The following is a 25,005-nucleotide window of genomic DNA, read 5'->3' as shown; positions in this document are numbered from 1 at the left end:
GTTAATAATGACTATATATCATATCATTAGCAAGTCTTTGGAATAGAATCTTTGTGATGTTATTAAAGGGTTAATAATTGGACGAGCTCAGCTTAAAGCTCCCAGGAATCACCCAAATTCTCCTCCTTTATGTAAATAATAAATTAGAGAATAAAACAAAAGCTGTTTTTAATACACAAAACGTCGCAATAGTATAGCGTTAGCATTATACAAGGAAGTAGCCCTATTATAGCCAGATGTAACTGTCTCCCCCTATGGTTCTAGAATCGTACGGTCTACAGCCACGCCTACCCATGCAAACATATGCTGAGCAAAACCATAGAGGGGGCGGTCCGCGGATTGTATTATAATTATTTTGAGCCAATGCAGACTTATAGAGTGGATATTATATGAGAAGCCGCACAGCTCCCACTGGTGAGTGTGAACACAGTCGTGTCACCGTGGAAGAGGTGGAGAAGAAGGCTGCTGTGTCAGTGCGTTCAGGAGGAGGAGATATCACCCTGCAGCTAATAGGAGCCTTCCCCCTGTCAGTGATAGGAAGTGCTGGAACAGGAAGAAGTGACAGTGTGTCTCAAATGCACATAAACACACAGCTGTAACCCTGAGTGTGCTGGCCACGGGACTACAGGGGCCACTCCGATCCAAAAAGGTGAGCGAATTCACGCATAACAACTACTAAAGAACTACCATGACGACGTCCAGGCACCAGTTCAAGAGACTGAAGATGGGTTGCTGAAGCAGTCAGATACATCCTACTACAGTACCTGTGCTTTGCTGGAGCACATACTGGATTAACTGTGCCTTCACTCCTAACTGGATTATGACAAGGGGATTATCAGGAGCCAGAGGAACCATTCATCACACGATCTTCAGATACTGAATCCCTGCACAAGTTCACAAGTCAGTACTGCACCCCCACAAACAGATCATCTGGCACCCCAAAAACAGATCATCTGGCACCCACCTGGTATCTGGATTATAAAATGGTCCTAAAAAGATATATTGATTTAAAGGGACCGTATAAAAGCAACTCATGAACAGTTTCAGTGAGAGAAACAACCATTAAATACCATGTCAGACTGGTAAACGAACTAAAATCTAAATAGTTGTGTTGTGCAGGCATATCCAAAGCTGATCTTCATTTTAATGGATCAGGACAGCAGGTACAAACTAACAAGAGTCCAAGAAGTGGATTAGAATCAGATATTTGTATCAGAACCAAGAGTGTCCGTTAAGGCGAATTAAAACATAAAGACTACTTTAGGCATTTTTATTTTTTTTAGTTCTCTAGTTATTTGTTCCCGGTGTAATTTAAATACTTCCTGTTATCACTATGGATGCCTCTACTCTGGAACTGGATGCGGTGAAGTTTGCCAAACTGGCGGTAGTGTATGACCAAGCTGGAAAATATAAGGAAGCTGTTTTTTATTATAAGGTATGTACTTTCCGAAACACTCATGCCTTAGGCATCATCGTCAAACCACTAATGATGAAGCGTGAGTGTTCAAGAACAAAATTAGAAAAGGTCGGATTTATAAATACATGGTAAGGAGTTTCCCAGTTGGATAACCCTGGTAATGAGCCTGTAAAAGGGCTACCTGGTTTAATTGTAGCCACCTACTTCTGACTTTAAGAATAAATACTTTCATTTTTAACAGTTTACTTTCGGTTCCCAATTTATTGTCCAAGTTGAGTTCATGCGGGGCAGATGCCCTCATGGGTTTAGGCACAGTCTCGTTCTGCTTGAATAACATATATGTAACAGATTGAGGCTCCCTCAGCCTGTATACCTGAGTGTGGCCTTCATGAAGCTGGACAGTAATCACCACTTGGCTTCTCACCTTCACTCATGAACAGTCAGATAAAACACTACTGGTCCTTTACCAAGGCTTAGTCTCTCAAAGACCCTAAGACATTAGTATCCAAACCCTTACCTCTTACACTGGATACCATCAAACAATTGAGGCCGTTGGAGGTGGCTGACCAATGAAGGTACCTACTCCATTTATAGTGGGTCACCCTTACCCAAGCAATAATCTCATAAACATAGACACATCACCCTTTGGCTTGGCGTTTATGCAAATTCCTGAACTGTCTACACATTTGCTTTATTTACTAAAGGGTTCAACAAAACCCAAGTGTCGGCTTGTCATTGCCACTGGGCATTGCTTCTTTACCGCAGACCCCAGAGCTGGGATTATATGAGATGGTGATCCTGCCTTGTGGAACGGGTTGTGTTCAGATGGCACTTGAGTGCTTCTTATAGGCAACTCAAATTATACAGATTAATTTTACTCCATTTATCTGCTCGTGTTTCTGCATACATATACGCAGGCACGGTAACAATATGAATTTTTGTCTCTAGTATTCACTTGTTGTTTTTTCATCAGAGGTATGTAAAGCCTGGGTGTGTACATTCACCTTCTCCTTGGGGACGTGTTTTTCTTAACTCAAGTGAACAAAGAAAAAAAACACCTTACTCTCCACATTTTCATGCTTCCTGCTTGTCGGTTTAGCCCATGACACCATATGTGCTATAAAGTAATTTTTTTTAAATTAATAAAATAAAACCTTGCCTTAAGAGTTCTTGGCATTTGATACAGTAAATTGACATACCTAGTAATTCACTTCCAGCTTCCGTATCTTTTGAATCAATACATTAAATGTATTGTGGGGGATTTACTCACCTGTTCTGTGTGCTGCTAAACTCTTTATGAAACAGGAGAACATCATTTTTGTAATTTTTGGTTGTTTTACCTTTTATGACATCACCGCCATTATATGGAAGTGAGTTTCAATTATGGTAGTTCCTTTGCATGTGGATTCATATTGTTGCGTCACAGCGGTGATCATTATACAATTCTAGTTTCTAACACAAAGTCTTTGGTGTTTCCATCTAATCTATGGGCTGTTCCATTAATGTCATGGTATGGTTTGGACTAATGGATGATATCCCTAATCTAGAACACGAGGGGTCCACATATCTGGCCAGTAATACAGTCCTAATCAATATTGAGTCCCCAGATATGAAATCATGCCCCTGTGCTCTATACATTGATGACCCATACTGTATAACGGAGCAATGATAAAGATGTCTGCACTGGTCAAGTTTCAGTAGACCATGAAAGACCCCTCTGTGCTAGGAGAATTAGGGGCCTAATTTTTAGGGGAATGGGGAAGTTGTTGGATGCAGTTAAGTGGTGGTGTGCAAGGGTGGTCTGTTGATGCCCTGGCCAGGTTTGCTTAAAATAAAAGTAAAAAATATAATGTTATGAGCAAACCAAGGTATACATAATAAATTGTATGATCCTAAAGTTACAATTTGAATCTAGATCACATAAGTGTAGCATATACATTTTCAACATTTTTTCTTTTTCCTAAAATGGTGTACAAAAATCTTTTTTGGTGGCTTCGATTTTTTTATTGGCCTAAATCAACCCATGCTAAGTTTCTGTGTTATATATTTGAGTAACTCTTCTATGTCACTGATGTTCTAATGCTCTTCTAACTCATTACTTGGATATTTGGGCAACTGGTTAGGAACAGCCATTTTCTTTTGCTTTCCAGGAAGCTGCTCAAGCCCTGATTTATGCTGGCATGGCTGGTTCAACTCTGGAAAATATCCAGGACAAAATAAGGGAGTATCTGGAAAGAGTAGAAGCTCTTTACAATGCAGGTAGACTAAAACATTGTCTATCGTACATGAAGAACGCACAATCAATCTCTGTTGTCCTGCTTGTAACTGTTGTTGCTCATGCCTGCTTTCCTGTACAATTTCTCCTCTCTGCTCCTACGTCTTTCCTATGCAAACACTAAACAGGGCTAATGTGGTAGAGATGATCCACAAACTGAAACCCATTACCCTTCTCTTCCCTGTAATAGTTCAGGCACAGAATTCTGACCCATTAAAAACCAAGCATCACCTTGACCTTGAGCGGGCCCGTTTCCTCGTTACGCAGGCGTTCGAGGAAGATGACAAAGGAAACGCAGAAGAGGCCATTGAGCTGTACTCGGAAGCTGTCGAACTGTGTTTGACAACGGTCAGTAATGTGTTTTTTTTCTTTTTTATTCGCTTTACTGCATTTTCAACATGGGCTTAATCATTTTAATTCTGTCACAATTATTGAAGGACATGTCTCAAAGGTTGTTCTGAGATCTAGATTCTTGATAACCAATAATTACAAATTATGTGACAACATAAATATAGAAATAACAGTAGGGAGCGGAAGTAAGATATCTGCATCAAGGTTGGGGCCCAATGTTAGAACTACAATATACGTATAGGCTTGTCATCTTGCATATAGGCTTGTCCAGACAGCCTACTAAAAATAATGCATATTAAAGTATTTTTAGGTTCTTTAAACTTAACAAAAAAATAAAATAAAGAACGTGCCTTGGGCTAAAGATTTAGCACCAGAATGCCTAATCAGTTGTCCAACATTTCCCTCCACTGATTGGCTGCTTGAAGTAGCCAATCAGTAGCAGGCATTATTAGACCCACCCTGCCCCCCAGGAAAACTCCCTGAGCCAACTGGCGGGATGTATTTCATGTGGCAGAACATGTGTTTGGCCAAACATATCTCCTGCCAAATATCCGGGGACCAAGAAAGTGGCAAATAAATATGGAGATTCTGAGAATCCCCCCCATACATTTGTAATGGGAATTAAAGAATCTTTTCCAGCTTCATTAAATGCTCCCTTTTATGTTGGCCCTAGTGGCTTGCAGGATTGGTCAGAGATTTAGTTATGCAAAGAACTTAATTCAAGGGTCCTGCCAGAGTTGTTCGTAATTGCGTGTGATCCAAGAATTGGTATAATATGTTATTTAGCAATGTCCCAAGTTGTTTTCTTGTAGTCTTTAGCTGAAGTTTTTGTTTCCTTTTTATTGGGCCAACATAGAAAAGCATGTAAAATAACTTAACCCCTTCATGACAAAGCCCGTACATGTACGGGGGGCTCACAATGCATTGTTTTTAATGGGCTTAAGGACAACCCATTGTCCTTACGGGGTTAAGCTTATAGCAATAAAGATCATATTGGCTTAATGCTGGGTAAGGTTTGTATTATAAGTTGTATGTTCATTTTATGATTCCATTTGGGAAAGAAAATGACCTGTATTTAGATCAGTAAGTTATACTGCTTGTTTAATATTCTAATCACACTTTCAAATGTTGTGGTGCACTGCACTTCTTCCCAAATATTCACTTAAAGTGTGTAGAATTCTACATGTTCCATTATTGTGTTGAATAGATTGGCAACTGTAATGCTGTTTCTGGTTGTGGCCACTAGGTGGCGGTAAATATGAGGAAACTAAAAGGTTACACATCAGCCACTGCACGCCTTTATTATTAATAATTATTATTATTGTTAATTATATGTTGGTCATCTGTTTGTACAGTACCAAGGAGAGATTTAAGGTGGTACATATTGCTTTTTACCTTACTGAGTGGGTAGTAGGTAAGTGCAGCAGCAGGTGTAGCGGAGGCTAGTACAATGAGGGTATTTAAACATGCATGGGATAGGCATAATGCCATCCTGAATCCAAGACCAAGGACGGATTTTAGGTCTGGATTCAGAATATCCATCAGGAAAATGGGCAGATTAGATGGGGGTAATGGTTCTTATCTGCCAAATTCTATGTTCTGAGTGCAAGATACAGATAGTAGGATCTATAGTAATGAACGTAGACAAAAATAGGTAATTTATTTTTTTATAACCTGGTAATTTAACATTTGTTTAAGATGACTTGTCTTCCTTAAATACTCCAAAGGTGTCTCTATGCATATAAATTCTACTTTTACAATTCTTTATTCTGTGCCAGATGGATGGATGCAGGGATCTCACTAACACATCCTTAACGTATTGCTTCTGTTTGTGTTTAGTCTAATGATACTACAGATCAGAACCTGCAAGCAAAACTCAAGCAGCTGGCTCGACAAGCTTTGGATAGGTAAGAAGAGAACGGAAAACGTAAATCCATTTATTACCTCCCGGGCTCTTTGTCATGCCTGTCATTTACTATGAATTTCCTGGTACGTAGGTTCTTATTCATGGCCATACATTGTGTAGTTGTCATCACTTTAATGCAGGACTTACGCTGGCAGAGTAAGAACAGCAATCCTAAGATCAGGCATGCCATTCTGACACGTGTAAATAACAAACCTTTTACTCATCTTTCACATTCAAAACATTAGGATCTGGCATCTCACTAAACCTGTTGCAGGTAGAGACACATCATATGAACTTTAATGTAATGCATGTGATATTGGTGTCCCCATTTAAATATGGTTTTTGTATGTTGGAATGTCTTTTTAAGGGAAGGACAGTGTGTCACGATAAATGTTTTTACTTCTTCACTGGTGAAATATCGTTATTATTTAAAAGGACAACGTTTATTTACTATCTTTTTTTTTCTTCTTCATTTTCCTTTTCCTTTATAGAGCTGAATCCCTAAAAGACTCAATGACAAAAACCGCTGCTAAAGACAAAACAGTTGCCTCCAAACCAAACCAGCCAACAAGGATGTTCTTCCCGTTGGGTCAAGACTTTAGCTTAAACGATAAACCACAGTCTCTACGACCGGCACTAAGCAGCGATTCCCCTCGACAAAAGTATACAGCAGAGGAAATAGAAGTGCTCAGGTACCATAGTGTTCATTTTTAAGCCTGTGAAACTATGTTCATCCACCACTTTGGATTAATGAATAGTCCACCTTGGTTAAAGAGAAGGTCCTTTAAAACAGTACCCCCCAAAAATACAAACACATATTACAAAGGGCATATGCCCAGTTCAAAAATAATATATCAAGAAAAAGTTCCAAACGATCAAATTTCTGTGCAGTTCTGAAAAACATATTTTTTTTATTCTGAAATGAATGTGCCGTGGTTACAGTTGGACTTCTTGCCCAATGGCCTTTCATACGGCCTGATGAAGGGTCACACAAGCATGGTCCTTTTCCATTGATAGATTCACTTTAGTGATGTCGTTATAGCCTTGTTATAGTAAAATTACAATCTTTGTTTTTTTTTGTTTTTTGCTGCCATATCTGCTTAGGGTATTCATTATGCTCTCCGTTACATTTGACAGGAAAACGTCCAAGATAAATGGCATTGAATACGTGCCTTTTATGAGTGTTGATCTGCGGGAGCGGTTTGCCTTTCCGATGCCATTCTCGTAAGTAAACTCTCTTCATCGTTAGCTACATGTTAAAGTGGTCTAGAGCTTTTTTATTCTAAACACAGAGAAATAAGGTCCATCTACATTACTATTAATGCAAGCCAATATACATTCTCTTCAATGCCTGTAGAAAGCTTGTTGGAGAAATCAGAGCCTAAAGGGCATATAAGAATCTGAAAGAAGGACGAGAAGGGGAAATGTTTCAAGGAACGTAGAAGGAGGTGTTAGAGGGGATGAGGCTGGGATCACCCGTCGGCACACCCAACTATCACTTCAGCCCTTTAGGAGGGTATGAGCTCATCTATCATCCTCACTTCCTCCACCTTGTTGATCCATTCCTTATTTGAGGGGAAAGGGAGTTTTTATTCATTGAGAAGGTGGTATATTAGTTGTGGAGTTCAATACAGAGAGGGAATTTTAAACATGCATGAGATAAACAAAATGTTATCCTGAATCTAAGACAAGGAGCCAACAAGGTTTGACATTTTTACAGTAAGATAATGGGCAGACGAGATGACCCAAATGGCTCTTATCTGCCATCAAATTCTATGTTTATGAATTCTAGTCAGATTATAATAAGCAGTATACACACTCGTGTGTATACCATGTCAACAGCCATTATAACTTTGTGTTTTCAGGATCTGGGTTGAGGTGGCAGATTCCTTTTATTATTCTTTTTTTTTTCTCTGAATTTTTTAGGGACAAATTTGGTAAATTGGCACTATCCCCCAAACAGAAAGCCATATTCTCCAGGTGGGTGAGGCCTGATGACATCACAAACAACCCTACAATGATCTACACTGTGTCGAGTTTCAGTATCAAGCAGGTAATCTATCACATTTTGTATCGGGATGGGTTCCTGAGATTAAGTGCAACATGTTTAAGTAGCAAGTCAATGTTCTGTTTTATGTATTCCGGTGATAAGCACCACATTCTTAATTAAAACAAATATATATAAAACCAGCAGGGGGTACCAGTGCGAAAATTGCCCCAGGGTCCCCAACTTCCCACAGTGCCACCTTTCCCCCCCACACAGCTTGTGAGTGACACCTTTGCCCCAAAACAGCCTGCCCGTGTCAACTTTGCCCTCAGCTTTCAGTGCCCCCAAACAGCTTATATGTGCCATCTTTGCCCCCCTCCAACATACACTCTGGCACACATATGTAGACACACACAAATTTACACATGCTACCACACATACTCACACTCACTAACACACATACTCACACTCGCTAACAAACATGTACACACTCATTCTAACACCACTCATGCTAACACAAACTCCATCTCACACCACTTACATATACATGCTTACACACAAACACATACACATTCATGCTCACACACTTATACATAGACATTCATGCTCACATGTATACATGCCCTGCACGTTTGGACTCCTCCACTGTATGTAAAGACAAGGAGTGCAGGAAATTGCCATACACTTTGAATACACTTTGCATTCTGCAAGGTAGAATTTGTTAATTCATTTATTAATGCTGCCTATAGTGTATATTTTAGCAGCAAACAGCTGGCCTGGTTTTAAGATACAGAATAGGAATTGTGTTTATATCTCCTATGTAATTCTGTAATAGAAAGTACTTTGTGTGACGAAAATGGATTTCATTATGAAACATTCAATACGTTACTCTTTCAACAAATAAGGCATAGTTTGTCATATCAAATACGTTCTCTAATTCTAATTAATATTGCCCTTATTATCTCCCGCCTTTGTAATCCTGTCTCAGCTGTTCTCCCTCTCACCCGTCTCGCCCCTCTAGAATTCACCAGGAAAAATCCCCGATAGACCCACTTCTTTAGAAATGGCTACAAACTTACGTGTTAAAGCCCTTCGTCCCATCTACTTTAGCTCACCTTTGTTGCTCCTCTCCTGTCTTTGGACAACACTTATACTAGTGTGGCAGGTCCACTTTCACCTCTTGTGTAATGCACTTTAACTCCTTCTGTCTAGGTGTGTGTGTTGTGGTCTTGGTGAACAAAATGTTGCCATGTATGGGACTTCTTGTATGTCTGTACCAGCATATATTCCACATACAGCAATATCAAGAAACAGTCTGATGAGGGCAGGCAGCGGGGTCACAGGAAACACAAAGACCCACAAAGAGGGCCTATGTTTAAGAGCTCTGCGTAGCTTGAAACGCGTAAGGCGTGTATTACTGGTTCCCTGCCTCTGCTGTCACCCCCGTGTTGTTGTGACTTGATGCATTAAATACAGTCATTTTCAGTACCATTGTTGTGGGTCTTTGTGATTTTCTGGATCCTTTGTGTCTCCTGTGATGATGCCTGCCTTCATCCGGCTGTTTCTTCATGAAGTTATATGACTGAGAAGCCGACGGCTGACAGCGCCCGTCCACTTACATTACCTACCAGAGTGTCAAGTGGATATTAGCTGACACAGATGCGGTTATATATGGTTTTTTTTTTTCTACACTGACCACCAAAAAAGTTTTAACGTCATAAGTGATATGTCATATTTCTAGAAATAAAATATAAAGTTGTGGCTTATTTCTCTTAATGATGTTGACATATTGGTATTTGGTTGTTGCCAGACAATCGTGTCCGACTGCTCCTTCGTGGCTTCCTTAGCCATCAGTGCAGCTTATGAGAGGCGTTACAACAAAAAGCTCATCACGAGGTATGTCAACGTGTGAGTCTACAGTGGGGTCAGCAATCTTTACTTCATGCTGTGTGGATCTGTATGAATATTCCTCCATTATATTAGTTTAGCTGTGTTGTAAAGATGCTGATATTTGATTCATGCAGCTTTTGTAGGGGTTGGATGGATAAGTAGAAGTAAGATAACATCAGGACATAAAAAACTGATTAGATAACACTGTCGCCATAGATGTTCTTTCAAATATGTTATATGACCATATGATATATGATTTGACCATTCCAGTTTAATAACCTCTTAGATGTTTATGTTATTTAATTGGTTGTATGTTTCTAGGAAAGAAAATATTTACCTTGCTTTTATGTATTCTGATAATGTATGTATATATATTTTATATAATATATATATATATATATATATAACTTTTTTTATTTTTTAAAAAAATATATGAATTTTTTTTTTCATTTTTTTTGCATAGCATAATCTTCCCACAGAATAAAAAAGGAGAACCAGAATATAATCCGTGCGGAAAATATATGGTGAAACTGCACATCAATGGAGTCCCTAGAAAGGTAAGTGACCCTCACAAACTTGGCCCATGGGGTTTTTTTTTTTTTTTTTTTTTTTAAGCGTGAACGGGGGCTTTTATTGTTGGAATACTTTAACCATACAGTGGTATTAATTTCCTCATTGTTTTATGGAGTATGTAGGGTTTGCTAGAATCAAGATGCCATATAAGGGTAATCTTTCACTCAAATTATTTTTCCTGTAAGTAAAATAATTATTATAATCACTCTTTTTTATAATAAATTATTCAGACCCCAATTAATTTCCCTTTGATGGTAGAAAAGCCTGTATTTTTGGGGGTTTCTGAGACTGCTGTCTGTTTATTTTTATAGGTTATTATAGATGACTATCTGCCTGTGGATCACAACGGAGAACTTCTATGTTCGTACTCAAACAACAAGAATGAGTTATGGGTGTCGCTGATAGAAAAGGCGTACATGAAAGTAATGGGAGGATATGATTTCCCAGGGTCAAATTCGGTAGGTAAAAGGCAAGATGGATCACTCAGCGTTTTCCAATTCTATACACTAAATAACCCTTGGTGGTTTACTTATTGAAATAAATCACATATAGGAATTAAAAACCCTACTTCTATCTATATCATGATGCATGGTATCTTGACTTCCTGTACTTATGGTCTCCATGATTTTTCCTCCCCATTATGTAATCTCTGCTTTATTATTACGTTGCTGATTGGTTCGGACACCGGACACAAGTGTTGCTGAAGGAGAGAGGTTCAGGGAAGGAAATTATTTAGGAATTATTTAGGTAATGCTGGCTTTGCCACCACCAGCCACTGATTCCATGTCCCATGAGATGAACATTATAATTAAATATCTCCAAAACAAATACACTGATTGACAAACAAAAAGCACAAGCTATAAGTGTCTTAATAAATTGATTTACTAAGCTTAAAACTGTGGCATAGGCAGTTCCCCTTTAAGTACACAGTCTATACCTCGGCGTCATGCAGTCTAATTATTAAATATACAGAACTTCTTATTAGGGCCTTCTTTCAACCGAGAGAGTTACTGCAACAAGTCCAAGGAATCTATGCCATAGTGCATATTATTCACATTTTTTGTTGTTTGTTTTTTTAAATATCAATGAAAATGGGTACAAGCTTTTAGGTTAGTTCTATTGTTATCATTTTTTGTAAGGCAGCCATGTCTCGGCTTTTATCTTTGTTGTGATTACAGCTGAGCTTTTTGTGTTACAGAACATTGACCTGCATGCACTCACGGGATGGATTCCAGAGAGAATTGCAATGCACTCTGACAATCAAGCCTTCGACAAGGAAAGTACTTTCAGAATGCTCTACCAAAGGTATGTTTTACCCCTGAGACTTATTGCAATTAATTAAGTACTGTGTCATCAAAAGGGTTCATATGAATAACATATATATATATATATATATATATATTTCCAATTCTATTCCAATATATCATACATAATAAGCTAAATTAATTTACATTGCATTACATTTATTTATATAGCACCAGCAGATTCTGTAGAGCTGTTACTATAGGGTACAATGAAAGTGTATGACAATTTACCAGATATACTGGTACAGAAGAAGAGGGCCATGCTCTTGCGAGCTTACAATCTATTTGGTGGTTGAGGGGGAAAGAGACAGTAGGAGAGGACTGCTTAAAGGAGCATGAGTTGATTGTAGTGAGGGACACCATCAAGGCCAGGCGTGCACTTATAATGCTGGCTTCTGTGACATAGGAGAGTCCAGGTTGTCGTTAGAATAAAGTCTGGGGTTGCGGGCATATCATAGAGGTGATCCAGATACCTTTTTTATGGTCATACCTGTTTTGTCTATAGGGGCGTTAAGAGGTAAAAGACTGTAATGTGTGCTTCTACTTAAACTAAGAATCATTATTATTATTTATTGTTATCTTTTATTTGTATAGTGCCAACAATTTACACAGTGCTTAATAGTATGGTAACTTGCACACACTCAGCAGCACTCCCATTAAAGTCATTGAAGCAGCAGCCCATCATATACACGCTAGCAAAACATCAGATAGCATACATATGATAGGTTGCTGCTACTTGAGCATGTTCCAGAAGGAAACCACTGTGTACTGCCTGCTTCTTGTAGAGGCAGCTGGGAAGTTTAGGCATGGCAATAAAACTAATATGTATATATATATGTGTGTGTGTATATATATATATATATATATATATATATATATATATATATATATATATATATATATATATATATATATATATATATATATATATATATATATATATATATATATATATATATATATATATATATATATATATATATATATTCTTTGTTTATTCCTTTTCACAGATTTCACAAAGGTGATGTCCTAATTACTACAGCCACAGGGATGATGTCCGAAGAGGAAGGAGAAAAATGGGGTTTAGTTCCCACACACGCCTACGCTGTCTTAGACATAAGGGAATACAAGGTACAAAGCCATATATTTTTAAATGTGTAATGTGACATTAGAATGTGTTTTACCCATAATGTTATGTTCGTGGAGTCCAGGAGAAGTGAAATTATTTAAGAGATGCGCTGCTAAAGGCAGCAGAACTTTGCATTAAACTTGTTAGCGAGACTAAAAGAAAAAGGAAGCCACTGTGTTGATCCGCAGATGTGGCAACTATATTGAAGGAGAAGCGAGCTATAAGGAACTATAAACAGAGTTAAAATGGGGAAGATGGGAGCAAATATAAAGTTACGTTTAGGGAGGCAAATCTCATTATTACAAAAAACAAAAACTGTCTGCGCTTCTCATTATTAGATGCACCAAAACAAACATGGAGGAGAAAATTGCTAGGTTAACAAATATGGTTAACTAAAGACAAATTAAGGGAATAATCTAGCTTCGAACCCGCTAGCAGACTTATTTAACCAGTGTTGGGGGGGGAGCAAGCAGGGTGCTGGGTTGTAAAGGGAGAGGAGGAGCATGTATTCATTAATACTGGAGTCGGAAAATCCTCCCCTGACTGCCTCTGCGGCAATCCATTTGGGGGATGCGGGAAAGAGATCCCACTGACGTCCTGGGCGGTCCCGCTGACGCCGCGGGAAAACACATGCACAATTGTTAATAGGGAAGTGAGTGGGGAGTGACCGGAGTGTCCCCATATAGTTCCTAGGTATGCTCATCAGCACTACCATTGAAGTAATTGAAGCAGTAGCCAATCGCATATATCCTACCTAAACATCAGTGTTCAAGTATACATGCGTGTGATTGGCTGTTTCTGCTACCATTGATTTCAATGGGAGCTCGGCTGCTGTTGACTAGAATGGAAGTTCTACTGAGCGTGTGCAAGAAGGGTTTACATGCAATAACATTCACTGGAATCCAATATGCATTAAAACATGAAAATACGGTCTGGGTGATCCTTCTCCGTGTACCGTGGGAATGCCACGGAGAAGGTGAATACAGATATGTGCAGTTTGAGACATCATAGTTTCACAAAGTGGAATTATACTTCCTGGCCCAAGTGTTTACAGAAGGGTTAATAGTACTGTTCTAGCAATATAGTACTTGGCAAAAATTGGAACGTGTACATTTTAAAAATATCGTTATTGTTTTTTGTTTTTTAAGACACACCGGTTCCTTCAGCTGAAGAATCCTTGGAGTCATTTACGTTGGAAGGGACGTTTCTGTGAGAAAGATGAAAGAAGCTGGACTCCGGAATTGCAGAAATATCTAAACTTTGACCCGAGAACCGCACAGAAAATTGATAATGGTAACACAGAAACTGCTAGCTAGCAATGATGGTTTATATTAAAGCCATTATTGTAAGTTATAAATATTGTTAGCGGTCCTGTAAGTTGACACAGAAAGAAAGAAAGAGAGGGAAGATAATATTAACAATTATTTGAACCCCTTGATGCCCCAGTATATACGATTTTACACCTTGAATAAAGTGTAATAGCACATGCTCCATGCTATCTTGATCGGCCCTATCTCGGTATTGACGGTGATGTGCTGTGTCTTGTACCTGCAGGTATCTTCTGGATCACATGGGATGACCTGTGTCAGTACTACGATGTGATCTACTTGAGCTGGAATCCAAGCCTCTTTAAAGAATCAACATGCATTCACAGGTACCGATGTGTATTCTAGTTCTTTTTATGGCATTAAATTTAGCCATAAAATGGATACCAAGTTGCCCGCAGGAATTACCGCTATTACCATGTTCTTTAGATTATATACAACAGTATACTTTATTAAAGGCAACTGATCGGATAAAATGATGCATACTATATATGAAATAATAAAAATCAGAACATTTCAGGCACAATGGATTGGGAAATAACCAGCATTAAAGGTATACTACAGATATAATATTTGTGGTTTGTGATGCTGTTTGATAAACCTTTTTTAATTGGGCCATCACAGTTGTTTCTGTTAATGGTACACTGCAGCCATCATATTCACTTAAATGCATATGATAGGTGAGAGGTCCCTTTTAAATTTTCACAGCTTGTGCAAAATCCCCCCCCATATACATTTCCCCAGGTATTTGCCATGCAGGAGATGCGTTTGGCCAATCTCACCCCCTGATATGTAATACATTTACGACCTGTCCGCTCCAGCGCTTCAGCAGGGGTCAAATGAAACGAACATGTGTCATAACACATTAATCCCATTAATCTCAAACCCAAATGCTTTCCTGTCACTGATTTGCTGCTTCAAACGCTGTGAATGAATGAATATTCCACGTGTGATTTGTGAATGTCAGGTGCGTTGTTTAAGTCACATTTCAATCTGTTTTGCAGTACGTGGGATGCTAAGCAGGGTCCTGTGAAAGATGCGTACAGTCTAGCTAACAATCCTCAATATAAGCTGGAGGTTCAGTGTCCTAAAGGGGGCGCTGCGGTGTGGATTCTGCTGAGTAGACACATCACTGACAAGGTCTGTGTTACGGGTTTAATTACTGCTTGTGATGGTATGCTTACATAGTTTTTTTTCCAGTTAGTATAACTACACAGGCAACTATATCTTCGTGCTTTCTTGTCCAGAGCGGCCATACATTCATCATGGTGTATTGATGCAATGTACTTCCATTATGAATAATATTTGTGGGAATTCTTGAGGGCTGCTGCAGATAATTCCTGTTACAAGTGTTGGTGTTCTCTAAATGAAAATAGTGGTGCGTATTGAGCCTAAACTGGCCATCCCTCATCTCTTCGGTGTGAACTATAATAATAATAATAATAATAATAATAATAATAATAATAACACAGCCAACCAAACAGCCCACCAACTAATCAAATAATTCTAAAATGAAGGCAGAAAATGTTTAAGCTACCATATCATAGGGTCACAGCCATAGATCTGGGCATTTACATGTTACATACATTTTGAAGAAGCTTCTCTGCTTTTTGATGAAGACCAAGTGAGTACCTGTTAGATAGGGAAAGCTTCTTCCTCTGGCCTGGAGGTGTGCTTGGAGCCTCCTGATTAGGTCCATCACGGTTAACGTCACTTGTGATATATATGCACTCAGAATTGTTGGTGTTGACCACTATCTTTGACTCTTTGTACTTTTTAAAACATTTCTCCATTAGCCTGACCTATGGGTGGTGGATTCAATTTTTACAATGCCAGGCATGGGGTGACACTGCGCACTGTACACAATTCACTTAGTTGTTGTGTATAGTTTGGCTTTTTTGGAACGATGCAGTGGAGCTGGGTCTCTGAAGGCTCAGTTTTGGTGGGCTAGATGGTGGTCTTTTAGCCACCACCTTCTTTTAAAGACTGCAGTGGTTCTCCCACCTTCATTGGGCAACATAGAAGAGCCAGCTCTCCATCTAGCTTAGGCTATAGTGGGATGGAAGGGACCACGTTTCCCCTTGGAGGAGTGCATGAAAACCAAGATTGGGGACCCAGTTTCCACTGCAGCCTTACAATGGGTATGCTTTTCTTTAACCGATATAAAACACTTTCAGTAAAGATACTTAACAAACGTGATTTATCTGCAGTCTTGCAACTATTGTGCCACGATTCAATGTGTGCACATGATATTATGTATGTAAGAAGCAGACACAGAACGTAGTATATACTGTATGATTTACGAGCAATATGTCAGGCACACACCCCTGATCATGTGCAAGTTAATATTTAACAAGGGCAAGGTGCTCCACACCTAAACCAGCTTGACAAATCATTAATAACTATACTGTCACTAATTGGCATTCCGTTTGTACTTTGTAACGTGCCACTAGATACTGCATACTAAACTACATATTTATGTGTTGACGCCACGTACATCTGCCGGTGTTGAAGAGCTGAAGCTTTATTAACAAACGTTGACGTTGTTGATGGGTCATAACCTTAATTACATGCTAAGGGCACATCTGGATGTCACTCGTGCTTCCCCTTGTTTCCGGAACTCACTTCCACCAAACCCCCAGCTTTCACCCTTCATCTCAATATTCAAGAACAATCTCAAAAAACACTTCTTCCGAGAAGTTAACAATCTTCGTCCCTAGAACTTATCTGCCACTAATACGACTCCAACATCTATCCATGGCACTATTTCTTCTTCTTTCCCTATATAGATTCTCTCTAGATTGTAAGCTTGCAGGCAGGGTCCTGTCTACCTAATGTATCGATCTGTCTTAGTCTGTCCTAGTTTTGTCATACTCTTTTAATATATGTATTGTAAGAGGCGCTAAATAAATTGTTGGAGTTATATAAAGATAACATCAGACAGATGATTACAACCACTCCTCATAGGCTGTTGGACTCTTTTGCCTCCCCATTGTTGTGCTGTTTGAAAGATTGTGTAGATGACCTGCATACATAGAACTAACAACATTGTGTACACATCTGTATTACAGGATGACTTTGCACACAATCGAGAATTCATTACTTTGATTGTTTACAACAAGACGGATGGTAAAAAGATTTACTACCCAGGTATGCCTTGTCTTTAAATCTCCCAGTGACCATTTTTTTTTTAAAATTCAGACTAAAAATATAATAATAATAATAAAAAAAAAATATGGTGCATGGTTGTCTAACACACACGGTCAGGTGAAGATCATCAATTGAAATGTTTGTTACGTGGCAATGATCCAACGGACTGATTAGTCAACTAGTGACAGATGAGATTCACAACATAAAAGGCTCCGTTTGGGTGGGGTGTACATGTACTTTGGCAGGTTTGCTTTAATTACCATGTCCTCTAATGAATGGAAGATTTTCCATTATTTTTTACGTAATTTATCCAGCAGCGTTTTGGTTTTTACTTCAGCCGTATTTTTCTAGAAAACCGTACTAAATAAAGGTATTTTTCGATATATTAACAAGACTTTTTGTTTTGAAGACATTGGCCATAGGCAAAAATAATTTCTACAAGCCTGGTCACAGACACTTTGAATTTTTACATTATGCTCTGATTACTGTTCTTTGGGTTTTTCTATCACGTCAAGGCATGGTTGACCGTTTGTATATTATTGACCGTACACAAATGCCTTGTATGTGATATGTATGTTCTGTTCTTGAGTAAACTCCAATCAATGAACTCCTTTTGTATTATGTGAAAGGAGCTTTTCCCAACTGGCTCTGAAAAAATTTGTATAAAATTGCCCCAGATTATAATGGCGTATGAAGCGATATAGCACACTGCTATGTCCCAGAGGTGGCAGATGATTAATAAAATGGACTTTGCAATTATCTTTCTGAAGTAGCTAAAAGCAGATTAATTAGGTGATCCATTTATCACGAGCGCATCCAGGCTCCTTTCTGAAGTAAATGTGTTTTCCAGGCTTTTGCTGAATGCTATTTGATATTTAGAGAAGATTAATGTTCATTTGATTATATATCTCTCTCTGTTATGAACACCCTGTCACACTTCAAATGCTTTTATTGGTTATGGATTAATCAAAATCACGAAAATGCTAAAAATAATACAAAATTAAGTGTCACTATCGAGAATCAATGAGGCAATGATGTTCCCATGCCACAGAAAATAAATTCAAATATCCTAAAAAAAGAAAGGTGCTGCACATAATATATATATATAATCTGTGTATGTGTATATATGACACTCATCTACAGACACCAGACAAGCCAGAAGGCTTGTTTTTCCCTCAGAAATCTCATGGTGTTGCCATAACCACAAGGGATTCTGGGTAGGCGCATGAAAATAAGGTTAACCTTATTTGCATGCGCCTACCCAGAATCCCTTGTATCCCCACAGCCGGCCCATAGCCCCAAATAGAGACTCTGCGACCTAGAAGAATGCTTTAGCCCCAGAGTCTCTAGTCGGGCCTATGAAGTTGAGACTTGGGGCTTCAGCCACAATAGCATCCCCTATCGACGCCCCTGCTCGCAAGTGTCCTTAAAGTCTTTATAATAATCAACATTTCAGTCCCTCACACATATAAATACATACATATATATATTTAATGTATGTATGTATGTAATTAGGCTTCGATCTCATATAAAATCCATACCAAGTACTCAGGGTACAACAGCTGTCGGCAATTGATAGCTTTCTGAAATAGTCTTACTTGGTTAACAGAGATAAAACTTCATATACATGCTCAAAGGACCCACTAGCAATGGTCCGCCAACGAAAAATTAATCCAGGAAGCCCACATGGCCCACAGACACCAGTCACTAAAGAACTATCCACAGTCATTAAGGTGCAAAACAAAATAAACTCCAGGGTCTCACTCCCAAAGAGACAACCAGGGTCTGTCCTTGTAACCAGAGGCTCAATTCAATAAGCTGCATAGATAACTGTTTATCCAGCAAATGATGGTACTTGCAAATAGCCTATTGTGTCCTCCATTGGTTTGAATGCATTTTCATATTCTAGCTGGTCTGTAAAATGAAGTAATTTACTTTTTTAGCTGACCCTGTCCCATACATTGATGGAATCCGAATCAACAGCCCTCACTATCTGACCAAGATGACATTGACGTCACCTGGCACCCACACATTCACATTAGTAGTATCACAGTATGAGAAGCAGAACACTATCCACTATACTCTCAGGGTAAGTGTGACATGAGCTGTACTTTTCTAATAATCTGACATTTTGTGCGTGTTGTAAATGACTCACAAAAGATGGTATATTTTTACAGGTTTATGCAGGTTGCAAGTTTACATTTTCCAAGATTCCAACTCCATACACAATAAACAAACGGGTAAGAGAGCTATAGATGTTCCTGATCAATATTCATACATAGCATTTTCTACCTGGGGGTGATTTCAGCTAATATATTTCCTTATAGATTAATGGACAATGGAAAGGTCAAAGTGCTGGAGGCTGTGGCAATTTCAGAGACACTCACAAGAATAACCCTGTTTACCAGTTTCATTTGGAGAAATCTGGACCGCTGTTGCTCGAACTACGAGGACCAAGGTCTAGTATAATGTGGCTTTCAATATATTGATTTTATTCCTTTGTAGTATCTGAGTGTCCAGATCTTTATTTATTTTTAACCAAAAATCAAAGCTTACAGGCAGCCATTGACAGCATTTTCTGGATTGTAGCTCCCAGACATAATAAGTAGTCAAATTAATTTAAGACGGAGCATCTTGCTTACAGTATTGTTGGTTTTATCACGTTTGCATCCTATTTGATGGGATTTGCAAAAATCACAGATACCCATATTTTACATTGTAAGACAATTAGATAAATATTTTAATAAAACACAAATCATTCAAACACAGTCCGAATACTGCGGAATCTAGATTCCATTCCCATCTCCAAAAAAGTTATCCTCATAGCTTTGTAGATCTCAACACCAGTCCTAGTAACTGTATACCACACATGGTAATAGTACGATGTGGGTATGGTGTTCTTCTATATGATACAGCTATCCTATGTTTCTGTTTTATTGGGGTTCATAAAGCTTTAACATTCTGATACCCCTATAGCATTGCGGGTGGTAGAAGTAATGTATTTAGGTTGTGGGCCACCTTAGAAAGAAAAATACATTTGGCCTATCTAGTTTGCCTATTTTTTCTTTCCTACTGTAAAGACCCTACCCAAGGCAGCGCCCCAGCGCTCACCTCAACGCTACTGTCCTTCCTCTTCCTCTTAAAGATGCCAAGAGCAGATCTCTGATCTCCTAACCAGCCCATTCAGGAAGAGATGGGACATAGACCATGCTTTGTACCCTATCATTACCAAATCAGGGCTGTATTAATGTTTGAAATGGATATGCAAATTATTGATGATATAAGGTAGGACTAAGATTGTTCGACTAGGAAATACACAATTAAAAAACATTTCAAGTATTTTTGCCCATCTCATGTGAACTATTATTTATGTTCTACACATCTATCCATAACATTTATATGGCCTGTTCACCATCTGCTAAATAAATTGTCATGATGTTAGGTACTTTCCTAAAATTGTCTTGAAGTTGCATGTGAAATCCTCTGAGTAGTAACATAACTGCATCAGCGTTTATGAAATCCATGTGATTGGATCCATGTGATTGGACTTTATTCATAGACTATACATACATTTCATATACCAGACATGCTGCAATGCAGTGCAGAACACAAGTATCGTCAGCTTAACCATGTGTATACAGCCATAGCTATACAATCAACATCTTTCCCACCATAAACATATATTTGCAGGTACTGTTTTGTTGCAGTACAGCACCAACAATCATGTACACATTAGTCTGTAATATATTAGAAAGAAGAAGCAGTCATCATAACGGATAAAAAAATGGAAACGGTACAAAAACAATGTGGTATTATGACAGGTTGAGGGGATCAGATGCGAGGTGGTATGTAGTCTTCCTCCTTGAGACTGTCAAAGATGAAGTAGACTTTAAGCACCTGGTCATTCAAGTTTAAGTGATGTTAGTAGAGTGCTGTGTTCTGTACGGTTATGGTGGGTGCGTAGGAAGTCAGTCTTTTGTTTCCTTTTCTTTTGACCTTTTTAGCTCTCTTCAGTTCTGTATTGGAAAAGCTCTAGCTTGTGCCTTTTGCCTTTGTGCGCGTCTCATTCTTAGACATGTCCGTATTGGCATAAGTGTATTTTACCTTGCTAAGCATTCTCATTGACATCGTGTAATTATCCAACTTGTATTTCCAGCTACCACCAATAAAGAAGTAACATTGTAACTATTTAAAGTGCCAGTAAAATGATTTTTAACCAATAATAATTACTGCACGTGTAGAAAAACTTGAGAACTAGCAGGTACAAATGCCAGATTTGTTTAACAAACTCCATCAAGTAGATGGCCATCCCGTTCTAATGAAAGCGTTGCTTCTGACCCATTTTTCACAAATCATTGGTCCTGCTAAAAATCTAATGTTGATTCTTTAATAAAAATGTTAACAAATGGAATGTTTTCTTCTCATAATGCAGACAGTACAGCGTTGGCTTTGAAGTTATTACGGTGACTACAACAGGCGATCCAGGGGCATCGGGTTTCCAGAAGAAAAGCAGCGGTGATTACAGGTAAAAGCAAGGACATATTATGGCCTCCATTGATAATGGCTGCAGGACCAGAACCATATTTAACAAAGGAAATATTCTTTGAACGCATCATGACATGTCATATGAAGTTAAGGTTATTGTTAAAATCACATATAACATTGCTAGATAGCCGTCCCAAATGAAAATCTGTAGTGTGAAGTGGCCAGATCCTATATACCTTACCCAATCCTTTCTTAGAGAGCAAGGATTTTACAGGGGAAGGTCTTCTCATCTCTAACCTGCCAACAAACCTTTTTGTTTCAATTGAGGTGCATTTCTTAGAATGTATTTTTGGTGGCAAATGCGTTCCTTTCAGTCATAGCCCAAAAACGTTTGAAGTATTTTACGTATTAAGTTAATAATTCAGGAACTTTGATAATTCCTGAAGGACCACCAACTTTCTGGTTCTATTGATATCCAATCGGATTGGAACAAAAAAAAAGTGTTCATTAGTTAACCACCTTTCTTGTATCTCTAGGTGTGGATTTTGCCATTTGGAACTAGAGAACGTACCTGCCGGCACTTACAACATTATCCCTACCACATTTTTGCCTGCTCAGGAAGGCCCTTTTTTCTTAGATTTCAACAGTGTAATACCCATCAAAGTGTCACAGCTACAGTGAGAAGAAGAATAAAATCCAGAGCTGCTCAGGGTGGGCTTCCCTCAATAATCACTTTCCCAAGGAATAAAGATTGACCTGACTGCTACAACGTTTACATGGCATAATGTTCAGGCTGGGGTAATTTAAGTCCAGTAAAACCCAAAATACACAAACATGTACAAACTATATGTCCAAGTCCTTGAGTAGTTGCTATTTTATGAAAGGATGTAAAAAAAAATGGGTACAGCTGATCAAATCTGTACTTGAATATTTTACTGCATAATTTCAAAGAATAGTGCTATAAAAATATTTTTTCACCACTGTGTATTTATTTGTTTTATTGATAGTTCATTATTATATTATCATCTACTTTCGTGATTTTTTTTTTTGGTGTTTTCTGTGAATCATCTGATTGGTAAGAGGTTGTATGGTTATATACATTGACACAGGTACACACTGTTGTCCTCACACATACATCATTATCATTACCATGGGGTTCACCTTGTCCACTTATTTTCATTCACTCACTTTTAATAGCCCCGGGCAGACCTAGTATTTCTGACAACCCGCCAGACTAGCAGCTGAGGTCTCTCAGATCACGGGTGAAATGAGTCATGGTAATGTGACAAGGTTATTGCACCTGTTGATAAAGTCCAGCATCCTCAAGTGCTGATGCATCCTACACTTTCAGCATCTGTGTTACAACGTATTTAATTCCATAGTTACCAAATGTCCTGAATCTTGGCATGTATCCCACATCCAGGACAACCTTGTTCTAGTGTTACCACTTTAGAGAGTAAAGGAAGCTGATTGCAGCCATCAGATTCATAAGATCTTGGTATCGTTTGCAGAAGGAAGGATAGAAAGTGATTTGATTTTAAGGAACAATCACCAGCTGAACGATGGGCCCAATCACTGATCTATTTCCCAACTGCAATCTGCCTACTGGGAAACCTGGTGGGACATTCGGGGTTAACAGGGATTATGTGAGGGACAATTGTAAAAGAGTAGGTAAAGTATCAGAAGTCTCAAATGAGGAGCCTTAAGGTAGAGGCTTCTGCTACAAATACAGAAACATTATAGAAATAGATTTCAGCATGTTTATAACTAAATACAGCTTTAAAACCCTCCTCACCTTATGTCTCTGTTAGTCAATTTGTTATATTACATGCTACTTGTTATGTCCAGTCTACCCATTGTACAGCGCTACGGAACTTGATGGCGCTATATAAAACAATAATAATAACCAGCATTCTTAACCCCTTCAGGACCGGCGTCCTCGTACTGCGTCTTCCCTTGAAGACCGCAGTTTTATTTAAATATTTTAATTCCGTGATTTGCTTCAAAGCGATCACGTGCACTGAATTGAGGGGGAGTGGCTGCTACGGATCGCTGGGGATCACTGGTACGGAAGGGGTTAATACTGTTAATTTCCCAAACATTTCTCAGAACTATTTTATTAACTAAAATGTTGCTTCCTTCTTAATTTTTTCCAAATACTTATAAAATGATAACCGATCTGCTATGGTTTATTTGCATAACACACTAGAAAGTATGAATAATATTTTGTCTTAGTGGAACAGCACCTTAATTATATGCATCTTCCCACGCTATCTGCATTTCCACTTTCACAGGTAATCATCGGTGTTATTTACCTCTTTCCATGAAGTAAAAGTAAGTCAGTCCTATACAGTATTTGTTGTGCCGAGATCCCTTTTTAGACTTTTTCTTTGTTTCTTTCAATACAGGATTTGAACTTTATTTTTTTTAGACATTTTCTGGCAGTTCTTATTACTATTTGCAACTTAATGATTAATGGTTTGTGCAAAACATTGTTCTTCGCTCTTCCATTGAAACCCTTTATAAGACATGCCAATATCCGTTTAGCTGCTTGACATTGTTCTTTTTGAGCCGTAACTCATTGGATTCAGTTGAGTTTATATTTAGTGTGTGTTTTATCCTATAAAAGCATTGCCTTTCTCAAATATTCAATCAAATCACTCTGCAGTAAACTTTAGTTACAGATGCTATTTTCCATACCCATTTCTAGGTCATTATGTACAATTTAAAAATATTAATTTTTCCTACTGTGAAGACCTAGACCTAATCAGTCATTGGACCTTATTCTCTAATATATTATTAACATCAACCACTTCTGATAGAAAATGCCTTACATTACATCTAAGCCTCATTTCTCCTTTGAAATTAGTTTAAATCCCCTTATGTGTTTAAATGATTCCATCACATCTCCCCTCTCTTTCTTCTAAGCTATACATATTGAGATCCCTTAGTCTTTCCTGATATTTTTTTTTTAACCTGCAAAATAAATTTGGCTTCTTTTGCATTAGAAATTATTATTTCATGTGGCACATATTGATCAGCCGAGCAATCATTCTGGAATCATCAGGACTTTTCTTTATGGATTGCCATGATACAACAGATACAAACAAAATTGTTCTGTTATAGCTGTAAAGGTGGTACTCAAGCCCCGATTTATTATAAGCATACTTCTACTTACTCTTATTTCTGTATATTAGTCAATCCAACGTAGGT

General features: G+C 38.3%; 1 protein-coding gene across 1 annotated transcript; it reads left to right on the top strand.

The window, feature by feature from the left end:
• Positions 1–1,296: 1,296 nt before the first annotated feature.
• Positions 1,297–22,777, top strand: CAPN7 (calpain 7). Its single transcript, XM_053467301.1, has 21 exons — positions 1,297–1,435; positions 3,568–3,676; positions 3,883–4,040; positions 5,883–5,950; positions 6,441–6,641; positions 7,087–7,173; positions 7,876–8,002; positions 9,747–9,832; positions 10,290–10,383; positions 10,711–10,857; positions 11,598–11,704; positions 12,714–12,834; positions 13,981–14,125; positions 14,387–14,486; positions 15,162–15,297; positions 17,229–17,307; positions 19,251–19,396; positions 19,485–19,547; positions 19,635–19,765; positions 21,740–21,832; positions 22,329–22,777. Exons 1-21 carry the CDS (start codon positions 1,334–1,336, stop codon positions 22,471–22,473), a joined length of 2,445 nt encoding a protein of 814 aa, XP_053323276.1. The 5' UTR covers positions 1,297–1,333; the 3' UTR covers positions 22,474–22,777.
• The last annotated feature ends 2,228 nt before the right edge of the window (positions 22,778–25,005 follow it).

Source organism: Spea bombifrons, chromosome 5 (assembly GCF_027358695.1).
Source record: "Spea bombifrons isolate aSpeBom1 chromosome 5, aSpeBom1.2.pri, whole genome shotgun sequence".
NCBI lineage: Eukaryota > Metazoa > Chordata > Amphibia > Anura > Pelobatidae > Spea > Spea bombifrons.
This window is presented reverse-complemented; position numbering and strand designations above follow the sequence as displayed.